This window comes from Parasteatoda tepidariorum, chromosome 1, assembly GCF_043381705.1.
Source record: "Parasteatoda tepidariorum isolate YZ-2023 chromosome 1, CAS_Ptep_4.0, whole genome shotgun sequence".
Lineage (NCBI taxonomy): Eukaryota > Metazoa > Arthropoda > Arachnida > Araneae > Theridiidae > Parasteatoda > Parasteatoda tepidariorum.
Window position 1 is genome coordinate 87,086,401 of NC_092204.1, and position 26,749 is coordinate 87,113,149.

The 26,749-nt window shown below is 27.3% G+C and overlaps 1 protein-coding gene across 6 annotated transcripts in view; it reads left to right on the forward strand.

Moving 5' to 3' along the window:
• LOC107455104 (protein split ends) overlaps positions 1–26,749 on the forward strand; it is a 172,012-nt gene that overhangs the window by 3,415 nt on the left and 141,848 nt on the right. For 2 of the 6 annotated variants that reach the window (XM_016072546.3, XM_071183450.1), the window contains exon 1: positions 18,667–18,927. The exons of 1 other annotated variant lie outside the window; for it this stretch is intronic. In XM_016072546.3, the coding sequence (XP_015928032.2) occupies positions 18,845–18,927 (83 nt within the window). In that variant the 5' untranslated portion in view covers positions 18,667–18,844. 3 more of the 6 variants (XM_016072548.3, XM_043040197.2, XM_043040195.2) reach the window with 3 other exon arrangements.

A 26,749-nucleotide genomic window follows, 5' to 3' on the forward strand; every position in this document is an offset into this window, starting at 1 on the left:
CATGTTCCAAGGTTTTACTAGTTTCTGGCAAATAACTATTCTTGATTTAATCAGCCACCAAAAAAATATTTTATGCACAATTTTATATGCATGCAATACAGAGTGGGTCATTCTATTTTTCTTTTAAATTATATAATAATAATTTATGTTTCATAAAGAAAATTAATTGAAAATTACAATTAGCTAACGTTTAAATGCGGAAACTATGTGATTGTTGACTGGATCCACATGAGAATACCTAATGAGTAGTGCATGATCCTCCATGTCAAGTTCAAGGATTGGGGCTACATCTATTAATTGAACATTGCATTAATGTCATCCATATGCTTGTGATGAAAGCGATAACATTTCGCCAGTGAAGAATAAAATCGAATATGCGAGAAATAAAATTTTCTTTTGCTATTGGGGGAAAAAATTCGGCCATGTTTAGTTGATTCCTATGAACTTACGGCATTTTCTTTCTACTTAATATCTAAACAAATCTATAAAATTCTCCTAGGTTCAGTTACTTTGTATAAGAGAATGTGAATATTATAGTGAATTAAAGTACTATATTAGTCACTGGGTAATTTCAAAAATATATTTTACCTAGCATTTCATATTTTAGAAAAATGTTGGTCTTTCACAGTCTTATTAAATTAGTATTGGATTCAATGTCTTTGCGCTCAGACCAGAAAAAGCGAACTCACATTCCCTTCATAAGTAAATACAATCAGGTTTTCCACAAAAATATTTTTTTTCAATTAATTCGAGATCTCGGAATCTATTTTTTCTGATTGCTATTTTTTTTAATAAAATCATGAATAATTGAAATTCTCACAATGCAGCATAAATTTTGTTTATAGCTATTTATGATTATTTTGAGAAATTTTAACAAATGAACCTACAGTACATGAGTTTTTATTCTAATCAGGGATGGTAAATTTCTTCCAGAGAAAAAAAAACGGCACTGAGAGAAAAAGGTTTCTTCCAGCAATAAGGAAATAAATTTAAAATAAATAAATATATATCAAATGTTAGAACAAAAATAGTTTAAAACAACAATCTAGATAAAATAACAGTATTAATTTTCAAGTTATTTGTTATATCTTTTAAACGAGTAAAAATTAAGAAACAATGTTCAAAATAAAATAAATTTAACTGAAACTTTTTTCTCATTATAAAACTTTAGTTTAATTTGATAATAATAAAAAAAAGAAAGAATTAAATGAAAAGCTAGCAGTGTGCAATAAATATTTCATAAAACGTAATTAAGTAACAAATTTTGGAAAAACGAAAATTGAGTGAAAGCAAGCTACGTATTGAATGGTAAATATACTTCAAGAATCAAATATATTTGTTTAATTTAGAGCAAAAAGGATTCTTTCATTCTTGTCACAAAATTAATATTTTGAGATGATTCCTTTCGGAACGTTATCATTTACATAAAAAAAAAATGTTAGTGAATTCAGAAAATATTTATAATAAAAGTTTATATCTATATTACAAGTTTACATCTATATTTATAATAAAGATATAAACTTGTAAAGCACGTAGAAAAAAAAACTGTATACATTAATAATTATTTAGGTATTCTACATAAAAACAAAATTAATAATCATTTGGGTGCCCTGAATTCAATCTTATTATATCTAGGAGTTCACTTTATATATGATAATTAATTAGTGCAAAGGGTACTTTTAAGTTACCAACTTAGACAACAAAATATACTTTCTCGGAGTTAACAAATTTTTTTTCTGATGAATTTAGATTTTGGACCTTCAAAACAGAGGAAGTGGCGTAGACGCAGTCTAGAAAATAAGGTCACAATAGTTCAAGTTGAGAGCAATTCAAAAGTTCGACTCTTTTAATGTTAATTACAATTAAAATCTGTGCCTATTTCAATAATTTCTAGAACCCAATAAGAGAACGTTAAAAAAAAAATTAACACAAGTGTATAACTATTTTGAGTAAAATGTAATTTTTAACTTTTCTTAGCTATGTGATTTTTACTGACAGAATTTGAAAGAAATTAGATGAATAAGTTTTAAGTAATGAATCTTTAAGAAAGATTTTTTTCAGCTTGATAATGTAAGTTAAATAATTTCTTGGCTTTTTCAAAAAATAAAACTGTTTTAAAATGCTATCAGAAAAAAAAAATTCTATTTGGTGAATATCTAATCACAAATGATTATTTGAATAAGAATAAAAAATTTTAAGCCTCTTAATTTATTCTTCAAAATGAAATGTAGATAAACAACCAGGTGTTTGTTTTTAACTCTTATACTCACTTAGAATCATTCATTAGAAAAATTTTAATTTTAGATATCGTAATTTCTGCTGAATAATTAATAAAAACCAACAGTTAGATGTCATTAAAAATAAATGAATAAAATAAACTCGCACACTCACTCAGCATAATAATGTTAATTCTACTCTTATTAAAAATTATTACTTCTGTTTACGAAAAATATTAAAATTAGATTATATCCCTAAAATATCCTTTAGTTTTTCCTTAATTCAAAGAGAAAGAAAGATGAACAGAAAGTTAGCTAACTTTTTTAGTTATCTACAGGTGGACAAAATAATGGAAACACTTCTATGCTAATACATTTTTTAGAAATGGAAAATGGTGTTTTTGAACACGTTATGCCAAAAATGTAGCAATAAATTCATAACAATTATTATGGTTATTATATGCAATAATTGCACAAATTTCATGAGCCTAGCTTAAATATTTAAGGAAATGTGAACATTTTTATAAAAAGTAAAATTTTTGTCTCATGTTTTTTTGTTGCTAAAACTTAAAAATATTCAATAAAATTTTTAGAGCAATTTAAAATTGAATACAAAATTTATGCTTTGAAATTTGAAAAAAAATTCGCTGAAAATTGTGCAATGTATAAGTAATTAAGTTAGTTTTTTTATACTGTGGATTCACAGAAAAGATTTAATTTTTTTTTTACGATTTTGTAGCGAATCGTATTTGGCAACTAATGAAAAATGATTTGAACATTTTAAAAAGTTGCAAGAAATTTCCCAAGTTGTTTCTAAAAACATTATGTTGTAATGTTAGATAAAATCAAATAAATGATAATATGAACCTTATAATAAACATTCATACATCAAAATATAATTTTATAAGGAAAGAAAGCATGCAAAAGAAATACTTTTGATCCCCAACAATGCCTGTCATTTTAAATAAATATTGTTTAATAGTACAAAATGAAATTTGTAGAAAATCCCTTTTCATTTTAAGTTTTCTTTTAAAAAAATATGAAAATTATTTTTGAAACTTTTCTAATTTTTAAGGTATAATCAAATAGGACTCTTTCATTAGTTGGCAAATAAGATTCACTACAAAATTAATAAGGATAAAAAAAAAAAATTTTTTTTTTAATGCCCATACGCAGCATAAAAAAGCTACTTTACTTATATCTTATGCAGCTTTAAAGTAATTTTTTCTTTCAAATTTTAAAGCAATCATTTTGTAATTAATTTTAAATTGCTCAAAAAATTATGCTTAATTTTATAGATTTTATTTTTTAAAGTTATAACAAAAAAACATATGACAAAAAAATTAGTTTATAAAAATGTCCTCATTTCCTTAAATATTTAAGCTATGTTTACAAAATTTTGTGCTATAACTACATACAATAACTAATATAATTGTTACATGTTACAAATTTATTGCTACAGTTTCTGGCATAGGATATTCAAAATCGCTACTTTTTGTTTGTAATTTATTGTTGGTTCCTCAAACCTCTAAATTTCACTGATAAGTAGGAGAAATTGCGTAATCTAAAAAATTTGAAATTTATAAAATAATCCTCTAAGTAATTTTTGAGAAAGATGAAGAAATCTATTAGTGCAGAAGTTTTCCATTATTTTGTCTAACCCGTGTAGCTACTCATTCTACCGACAGCCATTTTAGTTAAATATTATAAATAGGTAATTTTTAGAAAATCACCATTTGGCGCATTTGTGAAAATACACAGATAATTGAATAACATAAAAATTGAAATCAAAGAATCAAATGTTTATTTTAAACTCAAATATAAACTCAGCACAATCCATTAACGTAAATTTACCCAGTCAAGAAATAATTCATTAATATTATCCGAGTAGTTCTCCTAAATCTAAAGTAATTTATTTAGATATTTTTTAAAATCTTTAATATTATTTAATAAGAATAAATTACTTTTGAAAAAATTCTTCAGCTTGTTTTCAGTTTCATTTATTTTGTTGCAATAGAAATAAAAAACACACTATTTAATTTCCATTCAGCATAATTCACTGCATAAATTTACCCATTCTGACTATAATCATTTATCAGTATTAACTTTTTCTACATAGTTATCCTAAACCTAAAATTACCCGTCGTATTTCTGAAACCCTGCAATTATATGAAAAATAAAAATATTTTTGATAAAATTCTCTAGCTTGCTTTCAATTTAATTTTTTATTTGTTCTATAAGACTATTTTTATTCAGCATAATTCAGAATTTAAATTAAACTATTTTGAAAATAATTTATAATTAAATAACTTCACTAAAATCATCTAATTAGTGTATTTCTAATTTAAGTATACATGAATTTGAATAAAATAATGTTGAAAAGATTCTCAAATTTGCAGTTGACTTATTTATTAGAAAAATGAGAATGAGCATAAACAAAAATACTTGAAAAAATATTTATTCAGCATCACCTAACATTCAAATCAGCTAAATGCAAACTTGTTAATTTTATTTTTTGAAAATTATCAGGCTTGGTTTTCACAAAATCAATATTAACTGAAATTGAGAACAATTAATACAAAATTTGAAACCTTGAATAATCTGAACTGAATATAATAAGTGGAAATGAATATAATTGAGAATAAAAATTATTTTTGTCAATAATAAACTATTGACAAAAATAATAAAAATTTATTTTGTCAATAATAAACTACAACTAAACAACACATAAATTTAAAAAATTAGCATTACTCACACTTCACTTTAACTTTTTGGATTTTTTCGTGCAGACAGTATTTAATAAACATGATTAAGTTTTAAAATGGTTTACATATACAAGTCAAATGGATTTTTTCAATTATGTTTACTTTCATGCATATTTATGTTAGTAAAACTTTTCCCATATTTCAGAAAGCATTACAACTTTAAAATCTTTAACTAATAAAATAGTAATCAAAATGAAAATTGGCATGTTTATTCTGTTACCCCCCCCCCCCCNATAAAAAATAACTAAATAACAAATGAATCAAATAAAATATATTTAAATTTCGTAACATGATGAACAATTAATTTTATAACATAATTTTACTTTAAACATTTGATTATGGATCTAAATTTTTTTTAATTGAAAATATGCATTATAAATTCAAAAAAAAAAANAAAAAGAAAAAAAAAAAAAAAGAGAGAGACGGAAAGAATGTATAAGATGTTTTAATTTAACTCGATATAAATTAGTTTAACATTTGCAAACTAAAAAATAGAATAAATTAATTTAAAAAAATACATTCAGAAAGAAAGTAAAAAATGTAACAATACATTCCTAGTCTAGTTAAAACGAGTGCAAGATTTGCTAACAAATTGCCAAAATGAAATAATTTGAAGGAAAGTAGAAGATGTTTTAATTTGACTAGAAATATATTCAACACATGCAACAACAAAAAAAAATTAGTAATAAACAAATCTAGCTCTTTAACTCTAAATCTACTGTAAGTGAAAAAATTATAATTTTGTCCTATTTTTAACATATTTCAAAAGATAAGAAAAAAATTATGAAATTCTCAATAAGTTAAGGATTATTGTATAAAATAAAAGCTATTAACTCATAACAATTGTCAATAAGACGATCTTATTGAACAAAAGCAAAATGAACATATCACAAAATGAGAAAAACAAATTCACAAAATGAAAAAAACTAATTCACTAACCAGTAACAAGTAATTCATGAATAGACATTAGTATTATTCATATTCTAATAACATTCATTCACATTCTAATTACATATTAAGAGCTAAATTTTGACTAACTAAATATTTTGCCTAAAACAGAATAAAAGTTTGATTAGTTTAATTGATCAATACAAAGAAAAAAAACTAGTTAATATTATCTTGTATGTGTTATTTTAATAATTTATTTTTGCATGTAACATGATGAGGGCTTAATTCCTAGGGAAAAAAAGTGTGGGAACACTAATACATACCAGCCAATTTTTGAAAATGCAACAAAACATTCCAATTCCAACCAATTATGAAACAATGACTAAGTGTAAATTGTGCACATATTTTTAATTATAAATGTAACACATATTCTTCAATTCTGGTATAATCAACATTTCAAACATATTTTTTTAACAAATAAAGAGCTATTTATGATAAAAAAAAATGACTGAAACACAGTAATAGTTAGACATAGGCCTACTTCCAAATATACAGCAATAAATATCAATTGATAAACACGACATAAGTAGCCTATTATTTACCCTGGAAAACGTAAGTTTAATATGTATTTTGCAAAAATGAATAAAAACTGTAAATTTAAACTTAGATTTGCTAAGTACGAATTTTACAAGGTACAAATTTGTTAATATTCTTCAGAACATACATCATCCCCTGCATTCCATTTAACATGTAAAAAATCACTGAAAAAAAAAAGTAAGGGGTGCAAGAGCTGCACGTAATTCATACAACCTACAAACCCAGGCTAGCATTAGGTCATTTATAAATACAGATTTTCTAATTAACATAATAAAAATTGGTTAATGAATTTCAAATCAGTCTAATTGTGATCAAAGAAAAACTATTAGTTTAATTTTTTAATTGTAAATCAGCAATGCTCTTATTCTAATGAGTTAATAATTCAACATTAGTGTGAAGCATCTGTACCAAATGTACTTTTTTACAAGTTACAATATTTTAAATGAATACCATTGAAGTGAAGAAAAAAATAAATATAATACGAATAATTTCTATGTAAAATAGTAATACATTTTGTCCTTACAATCTATTATAGTCGATAGTCGCTCACAAAATCGGGAAGGCAGTAAATAACTCTATGGTATTATTTTCAGGGGGAGGGGAACAAAATTCAAATTTTTTGATAAATTCTTTGCCTATTATTTTTTAAATAGAAGACAAATTAGTAACTTAATAGTAAAATCCAGCCTATATTTGGAAAAATCCTTTTTATGCGAAAAATATATTTGAACAAATGTGGGTATTTTTTGTAACATTAATTAAAATAGGAAATTTTGTTTATAAATTCTGGCATAACATATTAGAATAAAGCTTTTGAGATAATGATCGATTTAATACATATTTACTAAGATTTTGAGATTTAAAACATGCGATAATATACTAGCGAATAAGGTCAAATTTTATGAAATCAGAAAATAAAAATAAATTTCCGAATCAACTCTTTATAACGATAACATTTATGCGGGTAGCGGTGATAGCATTTTAAAATATTGCAGGTACAAAGCGTATTCGTAGATAGACATAAAATGAAACTCGTAGAAGATTATCCATCGAATTCAGATTTTAACTGCTAGCAAATATGGCTGCGATGGTAGTTGTAGGAATGTTCCCGAAAACTAAGATATTGATTGCGATATTACCCACCGCTACGTTTTTGACCTATAAAAGGATTTTTTCATCCATGATCATACAAAAAGTTATCCATATCGAATTTAAACCATACATATTTCGTTTATTAGAAATATATCGCTAAATAAAAGGGAAAATCATTCCAATTATAGAGGATAAAATTCTACCCAGAGATTACGGGATATGCATGCGCTAGAGGTAGTTTGCGCAGAGAAACACACACTCGCAGCACAGACAGCTGTTCAGAATGGAGAGATGCAGGCGACTTTCTTAAAACAAATGCGCTAGTTTTGGCAACTTATCGCTGTTCAGAAAAATTTAGTTCAAATGAGAGCGATAAACTTAGAATTCTGTTTTCATCATAAATAAGCGAACTTCTTTGACGAATCGATTTCTTTAATCCAACTGCAACCCTTTTTAAAGACATGCGCCTTAGCTGAAGTTCAAAAGAAAAAATTCTCTTTCTTACGATCAATAATTAAGGGTATTGGAAAAACAGTATCAACCTTTTTCTCCCTGCTGAAATGAAATATTTCACCATTTTATATTATCGACCTCAGTCGTATAAAGGAACGGGGAAATAATGAAATATAACATTTTTGTGCAAGAAAATATTAGAAAATAAAAAAAATTTAAATTATAAATTTTATCTGATAATTTACCTTTTTTTTTTTTTTCAAAAGAAACTTTTAACATTTTGGCTAAAAAAATGTATACAAACTAAATTTTTTAAAATTTACATCTGCTATTTTTTTTTTATCATTTTATTTATTATTATTAAATAATAATCATAATTTTTGTGATACAGATAATAATGACACATATCATTATTAAATATAATCAACGATAACATCAGTATTGAATTTATGGTATTGTACTTAAATAGCATTCAAAATTCTTCAACATTTATTTTTTTAAATTTTTTATCTAATATTAATATTTTTTTCTTTTTTGGAGTTATTAGCAGAAATCATTTGAAATGATTGGGGTTATTCAGCAAAATAAAATAAAAAATATTAAGAAATAATTAAAAAAAAAAATTCTATAGTTTTACTACTCGAAATCTTGCATGAAATCAAAAATGTTTTATTTCATTCTTTATATTATTATTATTAATATTATTATATTTCATTATTATTATGCTGCATATTATTAAATAAAAATATTTGAAATAGTATATATGAATATAATATGTTTTATGAATTGATGAACAGCAAAATTACGAAATTTCTTTTATCAGTAAGAATAATATAATCATACAGATCAAATTTAATTTAATTTATTATTCCTTATCAACGAGCCATGGTGGCTCGGTAGTTAAAGGCACTGGTCTGTGAATGTGAAGAACCAGGGTACGATCCCTGGCGGTGGCTTGAAGAAGCTTCCCCTCCCCAACTTGATGGGTACAGCTCGTCTATAAAGACATCAGCACGTGCATCGTTGCACATGCAGTTTTCGCTTCAAGATTATAAAGAGCTAAAATTGGTTCATTCGTTAACTCACGTTTAAAGGTATCAAACCTTGCTTCTTTTCCCAGTTGAAAATTTCATTCTTTTCGTTAGCTACGTTAAATACTGAGCCTTAATAGCATAGTATTGAAAAAAAAATTTCTAAAGAAACTTGTTAAACCAAGAAATCTTCGTCGTGTATACTTTTAGGTTGGGAAAACTTAAATATAGCTTCGACTTTTCTTGATTCAGGCTTAATTCTGGTTTAATTTATAATAAATCCTAGATTCTCTGCTTCTTTCTCTCCAAATTCACGTTTTGATAATTACAGGCAGGGTTAAATTCGCAGAGAGTAATGCTTTGAATACTTTAGTTAGATTCCGTATAATTTCTTCACACCTTTTGGCTGTAACTGTATCAAGTATGCCATCCAAATAACATAATACACCATTGTTGTACAACGGACCTAATGCGTGGTACATCAATCGTTGAAATTCTGCTGGGGCATTAGATAAGACATAAATCTTCCTCTAGAACTGTCCAGCTTCATCAGTGTTTATAAAGGCTGTTTTTAGCTTTGATGTCTCAGTTGGAGCTAGCTGTAGATACTTGTGCGTCAAGTCTAAAGTTGTAAAATAACTGCAGTCATGTAATTGCTCCAATAAATCATCAATTTTAGGCAATGGAAACTTATTTTTTATAGTTTGACAATTAAGACGTCTGTATTCAACCACTAGTCGGTTCTCGCCAGACTTTTTCTTCACTACTATGGCAGGACTTGCAAAAGGTGATCTTGTTTCCTACTCTATCCCATTTTCTTTCCATTCATCCACAATTTCTTTAATAGCAGCTCTTTCTGGAGCATTCGTTTTATATGGTTTTATACATCCTAAGTACAGCCTAGCTCTGAAATGTCCATAGCAAAACAATCTCTATATTCATTCAATAGTTGAAGCAACTCTTACGTCTGTTCATTTCCCAATATTTATATAATCTTGATTTCGCTCAATTTAGTGGGAGCTTTTTCTTTAGAATTATTACAACCAAATGAATTCGATGTATTTTCTTTGACTTCAATGATTGAGTGCAATTCAACAACTTCCGCTCTTTCAACACATTGACCTCTTCTTAAGAGCCCGACATTTTTATGTCCAATGATTGCCATAAGAATGCAAGTTTTTTTTTTCCATCCCGTTTTTAACTTCCAGAAAGCAACCAATATCTTCAGGAAGATTCTTTATCATAATTATATAATTCTCCCATTTTCGATATCCTCTGATTGAGATCTGATAAGATTTACTCTCTTTTTCTTTAATTGAGTTGCCTCTTTAACTTACTTGGTGGCGGATTCTATATCTACTTTTTCTTCAATGAAGAAACTATTAAATGGTTCTTCCTCCAGATATCCAATATGAAATCTTTCCTTCATTCTGGCATAAGCTATGTATGATAGATCAAACAATGATAATAAGAGCAACTGACTGCGCATTACCAGGAACAATATAAATACTTATTCTTGTGGCTTTTACTCTATCGACTTCAATATCAGCTTCGATTTTTTCAATAGTAATCATTCAGGTACCTCTTGATTTCCAAAACCATATCATTTATTAACAGCAGGTTCAAACTTCAGATCAAGTTTCTGAGCAACTGACATCTTTAGAAGACAACAAGAACTGCCGGTATTTATTAAAGCTTGTACTTCGTTACAATTATTAAGTTTTGCCCTTTTCAAATACAGAAAACTCTCTTCGGTATTTTCGCCTTGCGTAACGGATAAACTTTTGTCATTGGAGCAACTATCACCAGATTTAGGTACAAAATTTTTGGCTATGCGACCTGTTTCATTACATTCTCGACATGTTATAACTGGTTTTGGAGACGGGCAATCCTTAAAAATATATCCAAAATTGCTACAGTTGAAGCATTTTGGTTCACCTCTTTTATTATGTGCAGTTTTAAAAATTTTTTCTTTTCGTTTTTCGCAGCAATTGTATAATCTTTAATGGAGTTCCGTTTGTCGAAAAGCCCTTCCTCAAGCGGTTGTTTATTCTTAAAAGTTGATCTCAAAGTATCATAATCATCCAGTTCTTCTAATAAATCATCTAGATTAATGAACTTAGACCAATCATCAATGAAATGGTCTTTTACTTCTTACGACAATTTGCGTTTTATCTGATGTGCTATAAGATTTCTTAACTTTTCTAAACTATCTACTTTAACTCCATTTATCCATTCGTTTAAAAAAAAAAAAAAAACGTACTAACTCGTAGGCAAAATTTTTCCATGTACTTCCGTTCCGACATTTTTATTATGCATGGAAAACTTTTGGCAAAATTTTTCGGATGTTAATTTATACCGCTTTAATAAAATCTGTTTTACATCTTTATATTCGTTTGCAATTCTTTCTGTTTTTCTGGTGATTAACTGAGCTACGTCGAAAGGAAGTAAGCCAAGCAAGTGAGTAACCCAGGAATTTTCGATTATATCCGCTTGCCTAGCCAAACGTTCAAACAAAAATAAATATAAACTGATATAATTTTCATCAGGGTTAAATTTTTGAATGAAATGATGAAGTTCTGAAAAATGATGAATTTTATTGGTGTATTATTAATATTTTGATTGGCGACGGAATTAATTGACCTATTCTCTGATTCAATGTGTAATTTTTTTAACTCAAATTCCATTTCTATTTTTCTTACCTTGTCTTGTTATTAGCGTTCTTCAATTTCTTCTTGGCGTCTACCTCATCAAATCCTTCTTTTTTCCTTCTTTCATTTATTACAGTTTTCAACCATTATTTAACACAATCTTTGCTCGCCGAAATTATCCTCGTTAAATCGCTAATTTTATGTCTATCATTAATATCCTCGCTTAATTCATCAGCTAATATTTATAAATCGCATTTTCTTGCATTAACGAAAATAGCCATTTTGTACTTACTATGTAACTTTCTTAAAAAAAAGGTTTAGTAAAATGCTTAAAATAAATCCAGCTTTTGATTTTGTTGACTAATATCCATGTAATTAATTTAACATTAATAAATCCTTCACAGGAACAAAAACAATTATTTATTGATAGTGCTAAGGGAAGTCGTAACTTGTTACAATCAAGTACATTTCGTATCGACGTTCTACCAATTTGAGTATTGAGTAGGGGAGAGTGGGGTCAGTTGTAACATTTTTTACTTAACTATTTTTAACTAACAAAAAATCCAATATATTATTAGTATTAATTGACAGACGAGTAAAGTAGACTATCCTCTACTAGAACAAAAATAAATACCTGATTTTAAATATTATTATATTAGTTATTAACAATTTTGGACAGTCGTGCACTTGTTACAATTGTCCCCACTTACGGGGTCAATTGTAACAGTTCATAAATTCAACTAAAATATAGTTAATTATACATATTATCATAGTTGTGAGATATTTTTTTATTGATCAAACATAGTAGTGATATTTCAGGAGTAAAAATAATAATGAGCAGAGACCTAAAGGGTTAAACTTTTAACTTTAAGGGGTTAAAAATTTTAATTTATGCTGTGAAAGGTGACAAATAAAATAATGCACATGCAACATAATATAAATGATATAGGAAACTATTGGTGGTTCTTAAAGAGTTAAGTAATGGTTTGTAAACATAAGATAATTTATTTTCAGCTGTTACAATCGTCCCTTTACTTATTGTTACAATTGTCCCCAAGACGCCATTTCAGCTTCATTTGTTAAAAACAATGCTAGTTAATTAGCAAAACTAATGTTTTTTTAATTGAAATGTTAATTAAGGTGTCCACTTACATATTCGGTTACTAATTTTTATTTGTTTAAACAAAATTACTTTGTTACAATATAATATTCTAATACCAAAAAAAGTACTTGCGTGGCGTGAAAATATCTTTTGTGATGTAACTCTTTCAAAAGTACATAAAAAAGGTTGCCATCAGGGGTGTACATGTAGATTTATTTAATACACCTTGTGCGCCACCTAGGAACCAAATCTAGAACCCGACACTCGAAATTTTTGCTCTGTTACAATCGTACCCTGTTACAATTGACCCCACTCTCCCCTATAGTTAAGTGCGGCGAGCTCTCTGCTTATCGCTTATAGCTCTGCGTCTACCAATTTTTATACTACAAAACAAACCAAACACAAATCAATGCTGTTGCCATTCTTAATTTACAATTTTTGTGTGTTTACAGAATTTAAATTAAGCTCCATTTTTCTATCCTTTAGTTTTTTAAGCGGATCTTTCATTTAATTCAAACATCTGATTTTGATTTTTAGACTGAAGAAATCTGTTTAGTTAAAGTAAAAAAAAAAATGTATATATATACAGAAAAAATAATTCTCGTAATTCATTACATACTTTTATTTTTTGGAACTTATTATATTTGTACGCTTTGTAACTTGTAAACTCGTATGCAACTTCGCTATAAATATGCAACTTAAAAGTAATTTTAGAAATTATAAAATAATGAATGCGTCTTATTTTTTTTCCACTGATGACATTAATTATAATTGCACTTTTTAATAATATAGAAGATTTTCTTCTAATATATGATAAAATCTTTTTTGAGCTATCAATTATACTATAACAATAATATTTATATACATTGTAAAATGTCTTACAATAAATCTAAACTAAATCTGTGCAGCTTTTATTTGTTCGGTTCAGCAATTACATTATAGGAAAGGTAAATTGAAATTAGAGATTTCTAATTTTTAAGAGCATTAGGAGCCTCAAAATTGTTAAATCGCATAATTTAGTTAAATTTAAATAAATAATAATAATTACATGTCTAATATCAACTTTATATAATTATTACGGAAATGCTGTCGCAAAAATGTTTCTAAAATGCATGCTCAAAATTTATATTTAATAATTATTCTTGAACTAATTTTATGTTTTACCATAATAGGAAACTTTTATTTACCTGAAAAGTCCTTACTATTTGCGTTAAAAATAATCTCATACAGAAACTAAGAATAGCATTTAAACCAAAAAACAAAACCATAAGAGCAAAATTTAAAGCGAACTAGATTTTAAAAAGTATGTTATAATTATTATTATTTAAAAAAAAAAACATTGATGACCCTTTTTATTACCCGTAAAGGAACTTACAGTTTACTTTTAATTAATATGGAAAATATAATCGTTAAAGTTTCAATCGCCATTCGTTAGCTCAAAATCACTCTTCTGTTCGAGTAGTTGTAAGGGTTATTTTCATGCTACCCGGTCTTGCCCCGAATGAAGAGGTTATCGAAACATACAGAACAGAACAGTGCATACTATTGAACTGAATCCTTGTTGTTTGTGAGGTGTGAAGCAGCTTTAGTATAGTTTGTCTAAAATAAGAACTCCCCCAGACATTCGTCTGGATTTGTGGCGGTAACCATGGTAACGAGGTATGACTATTTCAAGTAGGGGTGCGGGGTCACTGTTTTGTAGTGGTTTCAGCTCGGGTCGGCTAGAGAAAGGGAATCTCTTACTTCGGTCGATTGTGTTCGTTCTAGAGTAAAGGTACCCTCCCTAAAATGAGGCATTCTTGTTTCCATAGCACCTGACGGCCTCAGACTTTGTAGCGGGAGGAGTTCTTAGCATAGACAAAATATAAACGTTTAATAAGCAGGACTAAAAATAATTTTTATAACAGTAATGAACAATAAATAAGGATAGTTTAAAAATAAAAGAGCCTTAGAGAGTTGACATAGTAATACAAACTTATGAGTTAAACACACGCCGTGAATTAATCAACAACAACACACTAATAGAGTAGGTCCTTCTTCTTGACTAGTGAAGTGCAATTCAGAGTTTAACGGCAGAAAAACAGAACAAATTTCCACGTAAACGAGGCATCCGTTTTTACACCACTCTCCCATATGTTCAGAATCATTGTTAAAAATGATACATACATATTATTAGTCAAAAAATAATGTAAGCGAAAAAAAAATACTATATCGAGATCTAACTATATCGAGACTATGTAACTAAATAACAACTATATCGAGATCTAACAAATACTATATAGAGATCACTGCTAAGGAAGCTGGGAAGGAAAATAACCTGTTGCAAAATTGTGAAATTGTGAGCGTTTAACATTAAATTGGGTATCCTTACGTTGAATTTTTTTCATTCAATTTTTTAAAATTATTTTTTGACGAAGATTCTAAAATTACACATCAAACATGGTCATTACGAAACTTCACGTATTTGTTAAAAAGTACTAAATCAGAAAATTCGATATATGTTTGCATTAATTTATATTTAAAAAAAAAAATCACTTAAAAGTAAGACTTTTATATTTATTTATTTATTTATTTATTATTTTATTCTCATTTTTTGTAGTTGATGTAATGCAATAATTTGCAGTGGCGAAATTTTTATGTAATTATGAAGTCAACAACACCATCTATGAAGAACTTAGTTAACTAATTTTGACCATGTGTAAGAGTAAAAACTAGTTTTCTTAACAGAACTCAGCAAACTTTGCATTTCTACTTACTACCGTTTTTCTGTTATTGACTATATTTTAAATCATCAGTCCTTTTTTGGAATTAATTAACATTTCAACTAGTCTGAAATCGAAAATGATAAACAACGCACATAATTCCGCTTACAGGCATTTACAATTCTGACCTTGCATTAAAGACTATTATTTAATCAAGATTTGCTTTTCTCTTTCAAAATAAATCAGGATTTTTTTTTAAAATTCAATATTTTTTTATTTTAAAATAAATTCAGAGCTCATGAGTCTATTTTATAACTCGGGTAACAACTTGGTAGCAATACTTGGAAGCAAGTATTTTTTAAATGTATGTCCGATACCCGATACATATTTTATGTCGTAAAATGAGATCGCTTTTGAGCGAATTTCTTTAAATTTTTTAATATCTGTTATTCTAAAAGTTGAAAAAAAAGAAAAAAAAAAGGAGTGTGTGTTTGTAAGTAAAGGAAAAATCGGGAAATTAATTAAAACACTGTTAGCACAATTTGTGGATCCTCCTTCTGGCCGACAACTGGCTGTTGCGAGAGTGTTTTACCTACCTCTCGACATTTTTTTAAAAATTTTATATTATAACTGGCGTTGAGCAGCCGACACAATTCTGAGTTTACGACTGTCAATGTTCAACTTCGTAGCCTTGTAACTTTGAGACCAACCCAGAAGACAAGGGAACCCCGGGATCAAACTAGCCATCGAGGAGGACTTTTGATGGAACTAACCCACATACGCGTTACGTGGAAAGAGAAACCGCGAAATCCTTCCGCGGTTAGATCGAAGTCAAAGGGATTCTTATCCATGATCCATCTGCCACTGTGGATATTATACGTGTGGTTGTGCACTGTGGTTGGTGCGAGCCGGGAGATAAATTCGTATTAACCAACCACCGCTGGAATTCGAACCTGGGGATAAATTTGAACTGCTAATTTTGAGTAACATCTAATCTAGCCTCAGCATTAATGATACTTTTTTTCTCTATACATTTAAAAATTGGAAGAGCTGCGCAATTGGTTGTTCAATTTTGCGTTGCATTTTGCTTCGAGGCGCAAAAACTCTTAGACATAGAGACTTTAAAATATGAAGATAAAAAGTACAAAGTACACCAAAATAAAAATTTGAACATTCGATGGTTCGTTGGAGAATTATTAATTGTTGAATTTATAGTAAAAAATACCACGTGGGCCACCCAGCATCTCATAGAATTGCGACTGTAGAGCTGAAATCAGACGTCATGAAAGAACTATTTATTTTTATTTGTAAACTTAAACACGGTTGTCTTTTTTTAAAAATAGTTTGCAAGTTGTTATTTTTTTAATTGCCTTTTTCCAAAATTGTGTCTCACTTTTCGTTTTAAACAATGACCATATATCCTTTGTAGCAAAAAGAGAAGAAGAAAAATTTATCTATCGCTTGAGATTTTTATTTTATAAAAGCTTTCTCTTCTGATTAGAAGTTGAAAAAAAATATGGTCATTACAAAATTTACCTCAGTTATTTTTCAACTCATTTCACACAAAATAAATAAATAAATAAAAATAACAGCAGATATAGAATAATACATCAACTGACTCAAAAATGTTGAAAAAATAACTAAGATAAGCTTTTTTCTTCTTCTTTTTATTTGCGAATGGGATTAAGAACTATAAGTGAAATTAGCAAATAATTGCATTGACATACACATTGGAGCTTATTTTAAATAGTTACAACACAAAATTGTGCTACCATAAATCAATTTAGTTTGCATAAAACCATACTGCTGAGAAGAAAAAAAACTATTCTCAATGTTAATTAAATAAAAGGTTAGAGTTCTGTTTGTTGGCGTCGAAAAAAATATGCGAACTTTTCATGGTTTTCCATTCCTTTAACGAGATGCTGTTAGACTTCCAACATGCTGTCATATCACTGGGAAGTCACCAAAGACGAGTTCGTTTTAATACTTGTCTTTACGAATGGATTCAAAATGAAAGATCAGACAAATGAATTATGATTATTAAATAAAAGTTGGAATAAAAAGTTTATAAATTAGCATAGCATTCTTTTCTTGAAAATATATTTTATTAACGAAATTTCTTCGCTTCATATTTAACAATTTTTTTTTTTTTTGTGAGAAAAACAAACGCCTTTTTGGGGAAAAATAACAAATTATTCGAAGCAATCATGAGGGCTGGTAGGCAGAGTATGCTAAAAAAAAAAATTCTCATTTAATTTTTTTTTTATTTTGTTTATTACAATTAAACAGTGACACATCTTGTAACAGTCATAAAATTTACAACAAGAAGATACATTGGTCTCTACCTCTCTGCATAGATTTATATCAAATTTAGGTAAACTTTGATCTAGCCAGATGTTGTCACTGTTATTATTTTTTGACAAATTAAAACACAAGTCTTCTTCAATTTTAGTGTACCACGAGTTAAAAGTCAAATATCGTGAGAAGTTTTTAATTAACAAACATTTCGTATAATTGTTTTCAAAAGTAATTAAATTTTGTAGAGCGACATAGATGTTTTAATTTAAAGTGAACGTTGGTAAGTTGGTCCCAAAGAAAAAAATAATCTTCTACCAGGATATTTATATGCTTTTTTCCTATTTTGTAGGTTTCCCTTATATTCTGAGTTGATATTGGCAACTTTAAAACACAATAAATGCTTTCAAATTTGAATGCGAAAATATAAAATGTGCAGAGTTGCAGTTTTTTCAGAATTTTCTAAGTCAAAATGCTATAAAATTAAAAAAAAATTTCATTTCGTAAGAAAAGTAATCCCAAAAAACATGGAAGCAGAAAATGTACTTGAAAAGATATTATTCTAAATATGATATTTGTTTATTTCTTATTCTTTAATGCGTTATAATAATTGAATAAGATAATAAGGAGTTAAGCTTTAATAGAAAAACGGTAATTCAATTATTTTTTCGAAGGGAAACTATGATTGCGTCGCAAAATTCAATGCATCTGCAGAGATTCGAAAACAGCGCTATGCAGAGAAAACGCGAGAAAGAACAAATAATGTTGGCATTTTGCGATGTGTTTGGCATCCCTTGGTAGAAATATGTCATTATTGGCTTCTGCTTGGCGCCATTATTTATTTCCCACGGCGTGACTCTTTTTGATCGTTTCTGGCAACCCTTCCGCATGCTGGTTCACACCGAAATCTTTCAAATGACGTCATACCAAGCATTGAGTTTAACGTAGAAACGTGTGGATAACGAATAAAATTTTTGTGTGAGGGATAATGTTTGTTGCGATTGCATGGTGGAAGCCAAGAAATGTTTCCCTGATGGTGAAGGTGGTGCAAGATGGTTAGAGAGACTCGATATCTCTGGGTCGGAAATTTACCACATACCATCCGCGAAGATCGTATTTTGGAACATTTTAAACGGTATGTGTGCACTTCAAATTTTGGCGGTTCCAATGCGCAAGCCTGCCCCTATGGATATAAATATCATTTGTGTTTGTGTGCTCAATGTTTATTTCATCCCACATGGTTTATTCTTCCTTTGTTTATAAATCATACCTCATCTTATGTTGATTTATTATTATGCTGGTGAATGGATTACCATTTGTGTTTGTTGACCTTACACATGCTGGATAGTCGTTAGTAAGTAGGTATAATACGGTGAGTTTTCCTGACCAGGGAATTGCCGTTTCGAAGACAGATTTGTGTAATTTTTAAGAAAGTTTTATTTAAAATTTTTATGCTTTTTTATTTGTCTATCACGCGGTGCTTGCAAACTTCAGATCTCTGCTGGTCCAATCAAAACTGAAGTTCTTACTTAATTTCTTTTAAAATAAATAATTTGAATTCTATTTACTGTTTATTTTTCAGTGTTATTGCATGACGTATGCCTTTTTCAGCACAGATTTGTGTAATTAAGAAATGTTCGTTTATTTAAAATTTTTCTGTTTATCATTTCCCTGCCTGGCTGTGTTAGCTAGTTATTTTCATGTTTCCGTTAATCTGATCCCAATTTTAGTTGGATCGTATTAGCTTAACTTTGATGGATTAAAATTGATTAAATTTTTCTTATTAAACGTATAGATTACGAACGTATGTTGTTTGCTTGTGACTAACGCTGTTATCTGAATTTGCATGTTTAATTCCTAAGATAAGCTATTGTGACCTCGGTCGATTAAAATGCATTCCTATAGTTAATTTCACTAAATGCTTCACAGATTTTAGTATTATTAAATTTTATGTGATTAATTATTACCGATGAATTTAAATTAGTATAAAATAATCTCATATTTGAATCCGTAGATCGTTGTTTATGCATGGGCAATGCTTATTTCAATCCCGTATATCGATTAACGGATGGTATTTTTGAAATTTTTAAACTTAAATTATGACACAGTTCTTTTAAGTGCTTGAGATCGTTGCGTAATTTTTAATATTTGTTCTTATTCATTATTTCCTGCATGTTTTGTTTTACAGCTGAAAAAAAAACCTCATAACGTTATTTAAAACAATCAAAGCTTGAAGCTCCGATTATCAGACGATTATTAAAATTTTTTATATAATGCTTGACTTTTTATAATTCCATTTGTGTTATACTTCGAAGTTGTTATCGTTAATGTTCTATTGAAATTTAATGATTTAGCATAACTTGTAAGTATTTGTTTTAGATATCTTATATATTTTTGAATTCGTAATATGTAATACGAGTAACGATTAATATGAAATACCAAAATTTAATGGTAAGCTAAGAGGGCAATAATTTTTATATTCCATATCTGGAATTAAAAAACAGGTTTTTAAATGGTAACAGGGTATTTACATACAAATATATATATTGAACTCAAATAGTAATATTTCTTTAAGTATATGACATTAGAGTTAAAATATTCTTTATTTTACGTATTAACTACACTCAAATCTGATATTTAAGACAAAATTTTACTATAGCTTGTGATTATAAAATCTTCTTCTATAATTAGATTTAATTTGCTTTTTAAATAGCTTTGGTTTGGTCTTAAAATATCAATACCTCGAAATACATTCTGTTAATTTATTCAATTCCTATGAACTTAAAGTTTTTTATTTAAAGAGTATGGGATAGATGTGTGAAGCTTAAAATATATACTGATACAAAATTTATTATATAAAGAATATGGAAAAGATGTGTGAAGCTTAAAATATTTACTGATACGAATACTTAGTTATTTGTTTAGAAATTGTCCGTAAAACTATTTAAAATCCAAGAATATCACTGCCATATTTGTATGATTTGTTTGTTAGAAAAAAAAATAAAAAAGATGCATAAAATGCAGTTGTATTCGCTTCCTTTGAAATAGGACGCCATTGCTTCTTCCTTTCCACTGTTCCTCAAGTGCTTTAGCAAGTTCACGTCGGCTGCTGCGTGCGTTATTTTTTCTCTACTTCTTTTTTTTCCCCGTTCGATAAGGAAGGTTTCATTGTTCCCCTCGTGATTGCGAGCTCGAAAAATGGCGTCGCTATGCCTTTTTTTTCTTTCTCGATAATGCAGCTGCTTCAATTTTGGGATGACTACATTGGCTTTTTATAATATTATTCCCTTATACGTTTTCCCTATTTTGAACTTTTGGTACCCAATAACTGCGTGATATTTTAGTACGAAAACGTTTGTTTTACCTTGTTTGTAATGGCGATTTTTCGTGTTGTACTTATTGTCATATTTCTTATTTGTCTCTCTAAAAGAATTTTGTTAACCGTATGTATGCTTATGAAAATTAACAGCTGGAACTTGCTGTCTCGGAAATGCTAGTTGCGTGCTTTATAATGTTACATCCAATGATATTTAAGTAATTGCAGTGTTTTCTTTCTTTAACATTTTTATGATAAATGGAGAATTGTTTAGCTCATAAATAATTTGAAAATAATGCTTTATGATTCCAAAATAATTCAAAATGCGTAATCAATCTATAGCATTTTTATTAAAGGGGAAATAAATAACAAGATATTGAGATTTTTTTTCCGGATTATTCTCTTATTCGAAGTTATTTATTTATTTTCCAAAAATTTAAGATCAACCATATATCAACCCCATTTGTACAATGTAAAAAATGTTTATGTGTAAGTTAACAAATTTGATAGTTGTGCTTATTTTTTTTTATATATTTCAAATTTATATTCAATATATATAAAGGCAATATTACCATAATCAAGTTTAGTATTAAGTATATAATGTATTTTCAATGTAATTTATTATAATAGGCATGAATTAATGCAAATAATTAAGTTCTTAGTCTAATGTAAAAATAAGCAACTAGAGATTTTATAGCTTTCGTACCTTTTTTGTTACCTAAGTCACTGAATATAATTTTCGGATTAATGTCTTTTTAACAATTGATTACATAGATTTAATTGTATTACTCGGTAAAATATACATTAAATAATCAAATATATATAAATAAAATGTAATAAAATAATCAAATAAAATAGATGTGTAAGTCTATGCAAAAAAAATTTAATTCTTGAAAATGTAAAAATTAAAATTATTTTATTGCTTTCTTAGCTAATGGGCATTTTTGTAACTTTTATCATTGGATATGACATTTTCACATTAATATCATTTCTAACTACGTATTTATAAATATATGACATGTAACAATCAGATATAAAGAAAATAATCTATAATAGTTAATAAAATAAATTTCAACAGAAGTTATATGTAAATGTTAACAATGTTTGATAAAACATATTTTTATTTTTTAAATTCTACAACTATTCAAGCAATTTATTTTTCAGGTAGAAATTTTTTCTCTCTATTGATTCAGAAATTGGTGATAAATTTTTATTAATTATTAAGTAATATCTTTCATATAATCTGGTTTCAGCAAATTAGTGTGTTAAAACAACTTACAGTTTAAACAAAAATGTCAATGCATTTCAATCAAAATATTCAAACCAATAATTCTTTTTTTTTTCTTTTAAAGAAAAGGATTAATTTACAGAGAATTGATTAAAAACAGTTATTTTCTTCCAAATGAACATTTTTTGTTTGTTTGAAAAATTCATTGAATCTATTTTCTTCAAATAAGAATAAATTAAAAAAGTTTTAAATTATCAGTTATTTTTTAGTCAAGTCTGTTAAAAAATTTACCATAATTATGATTTTAATGAAATTTTAAGCAATGAGAACTAAGATATAATTCTTCTGAATCAAAGTAAGCTTGTACTACTTGTACTTTTTATACTACTGAAAACTTTTTTTTTCCAATGCAAGTAAGTGATAGTTCAGATATTGGCTTCAAATCTGTATACATATATATATATTGTCAGTCTGCATTTGTTGACATGAATGATTTTAAGTTTATATATAGGAAACTAACGAAGGAAAAAAAAAAAGATTTCCCCTTTTAAGCAGTGCAAAGTTACTGATTCTGTAAATTTAATAAGGTAAATTTTGGGTTACACACATTTTGTATGTTCTTTAATTGGATCAAATTTGTCTTATTATTATAAATTTTTATTGACATTTTTTCCTGAAATAATCTAACTAAAAATTTAATGTTTTTAAAAAACTCTAGTACTTATTTTTCAAAACTTCAATTGTTAAGATTATTTACTTTTATAATGTAGAATCAGGGGTAAGTGTAGACATATTAAAAAACATTTATTTTCCACTTTTAAATTGAAATAATTTATTATTTCTAGAGACTTTTGCAGGGATTGCGGCAAGCATTACTATTTCACTTATAGAAACTGGATAAAATTTAAATGTTTTCAAATTGTCAAAATTCTATTTATTATGTATTGTTTTATGATGTGGGATATATGGTTAGGTTTAAATAAATGTTTTATGACAGGGATATTTTTTTTAGCTTCTGTGTTAGCTTTAGTAATTATCTACTGCCCTATATTCTATAATAAAATAGCTAAAAAATCATTTACTTATTTGATTATAACCCTATATAGTAAATTTAAGATTAAAAACGAAATTTCTATTAAATTTTATTTATTAAAAAGAAGAATGATCGAGGAAAAAGAACAATATAACATATATATTATACAATAAAAAAAATTACCAAAATATCGTGGTACAACTTAGTGAGCATATTTAAAGATATAGATGAGTTTTCTTGCAAGTTTCGGCCTTCATATAGCAGTTTTTTCATGCGAAACAAAACCTTTTTCTTGAAATAATTCAATTAAATAAAAATACATGTTTGCTACAACTAGTAAAAACACTTTATATGACCATAAATATTTTTACTCAGTTGTATATTTCAAATACACCAAATATTATTTGATTTTTCTTACTTTTTGATGAAATTTTGTTGAGTTCTGCAAAATATACTGCAATCTAACTGAAACCTGATTTTGATAGTCTTGAACATTAACTCCTTAATTTAATAAGAAAAAAATTAATTGCATTTGTATATGGAAATGTAATCAAAATTGATTTATGTAGGAGCTGTTTTATTTCAAATTATCTCCATATCCCACTAAGGGTAATGTGGGCATATAAAAGCATGTTCGTTCGAATTCATTACTGTAAGAAAGCAATCAAACAAAATAGATAATAAATTATGCGTTTTAGTTAATCTGTATGAATCGCTTGATTTCAGAGCCTTCTTTAATAAAAAGCTTGATATTATACCTACTTTCACCCACCTGACCCTATTAAATAATAATAATTTTGATATTTTTTCTTACCTTTAGTCAAATAAATTAAATTATTTTTACTAAATTGCAAAATAATGGCATATAAAATTTTTGTTTACGTTTCTGTACTGAGTTATTTGATTAAAATTTCCAAAATTTGTGCAATTTACATGATTTTTCAAAAAATATTTATGAAGTAATTTAAATTTGATCTTGAATATTAAAAACACTGATTTAACACTGAAAAGCATTAAAAAAAAAAAAAAAATGCGACCTTCACATTATTTTCATTTTATTTTTTCCTCTATTTTCAGTGTTTAAAATTTAAATGTTATAATGGTAGAAATAGGTGTAATAACTTTTTTTAGTAATAAAATGCTAATTTTGCCTAATAACTCTATATAATTGTAGCTAAATAATATCACAAATAGTATCCTTTTATGTGTTTGAAAACAGTTTTTACAGTTTTTTTTTTTCCAAATATTTTGCACCCAATGGTTGGTTTTTTTTTAAAAAAATATTTCTGAAAGTCAATATTTCGTTAGGCAACAGCCAGAGAACAAATGTATTATAATTTTTAAACTTTTTACAGTTATTTCACTCTGTTGATTTTAACTATTGAAGGGATAAAAGTTAAGGTTTTAGAGATTTGTTGTACACTACAGGAACAATCTGTTTGACATTAATGAAGTGGTTTTCTTAGTCTCTTAAAACTTCCACCATCAAAATCTATTTGTGCTACAAATCATATCTGTCACAAAACATATATTTCTGCGAATGCATACCAATGAGTAGTGTATGCTTGGCGTAGCCTTAAAATTGACTTTAAAATAGCTAGAAAATGAAATTTTTGGTATAACTTTCAAGGTCATTAACTGCTTTCGCCAAAACTTAATAATTTACGATTAATGAAATTTACTTGAAATGAATTCTTAATGCAGAAAGAAAATCAATTCTCAGATCTATAGTTACTGATTCATTTTTTTAAAATATAATATAGCCCTAAACTGTGAGACTTGACCTATCGTACCTGAGTAAGTGAGTATAAAAATTGAATAATTATTTAAATTTTAATTGTTTTAAAAAATTTGATTTAGGCCCATTAGGAATATCTGAAATTTAAACTTTCCCAAGAGGTGAGCTTCAGTCTCTTATTTATAATCTACTGAGGGTAAGGGGGCAAAACATACATAACTAGGCAAGTAATTATTTCCGGTGCAATTTTCGATAGATCTGATCGCTAAGAAGTTATTTTGTATGTGGAATCAGTGGAAATTCTGACACACACATAACGTATTTATGCGTCTGACATAGCTATCCAGGCAAGTAAAGCATTGATTCTAATTTCTTTTTTAAACAATTGATAGGAAAACTTCATTATAAATTTAAAAGTTTTAAGTAGATAAGTGCAACTAAAGTACATAAATGCTTTAATTAATGTGTGGCTCATATCTTCGAATCAAAGATTAACTTCGAAAATATAGGCGTAAGAAGTTTTTTTAAACAGAAATACTATAAGTATATCGACACAAAGATGTGGTAAGCACTAAGGAATAATTAAGACATTTTCGAAACATAAAATTTTGATTGGCGAATTTGATAGTGCCTTTTTACCAGGATATCTATCTTAAACAGAATGTTTCCATGTATGTTTCTTAAACAAGTTCGCAATTTGGAATTGATTAACATCAAATGTGTACATGCGAACGTAAGTTCGGCTGTCAACTCTGTTTTCAACTCTCTCTGTCTACTGTTTCGCGCGCTGTAACCCAAAACAAAAAGTTACATGACGTGAATGATTTGCAAACTAGCAACTCTATTTACTCATGACTTACAGCACTTTTTGTTAATTATTTATCTTCATTTTCTTATATTTGCACCAGAGTTCTCCCTAGGAATAAAAAAGGGCTTCCTCACAGAAACGGGCACACATTTAACGCCGTAAAAATTTATGAAAATGTGCAATATCATGTAATAAGTAAATTTGATCGTCAACAATTTTTAAGTTATTATTTTAAGCACAACGTCGTATACTATTTTATGTGTATATTTTCAAAACGTAAACGTAAAAAACGTAACGTAATTTTCACTCATGATCTAAATAAGAGAAAAAATTTGTAGTTTATGAATAATAATTAAAGGCATGCTAAAAGAGATAATGTTTGCATACATTTTTTTTTTCTTCAAAAAAAAAAAGTTAACCAAAAGAATTATTTTTTGATAAACAGCTTAAAAGATTTTTTCTATAATTTTTACTGAAAACTAATTTAAAAAATTAACATTTAAATGTGCATTTTTAAAAAAAAAAAATTATTTACAAAATATTTTTAAAATTTAAATCATTTTACAAATTTATTAATATACCTCTTTGAAAAAATAAAACACTTATAAAAATTTAACCAGATAGAATAATCCTAACAAAGTAAATATTTGTTATCGTAATCGGAATTAAGTCCATTAGCACAGATTATTTTTTGTAATTTTAACAGTTAATTAATTTTTCTTAAGAATGGAATACAAATAAAAAGGCAGTGTTTTTAACGGATGGGATATTTTTTTAAAAATGTACTGATTACAAATTGCTTTCGAATAGTAGTTTCTATTTAACTTTTCTTAG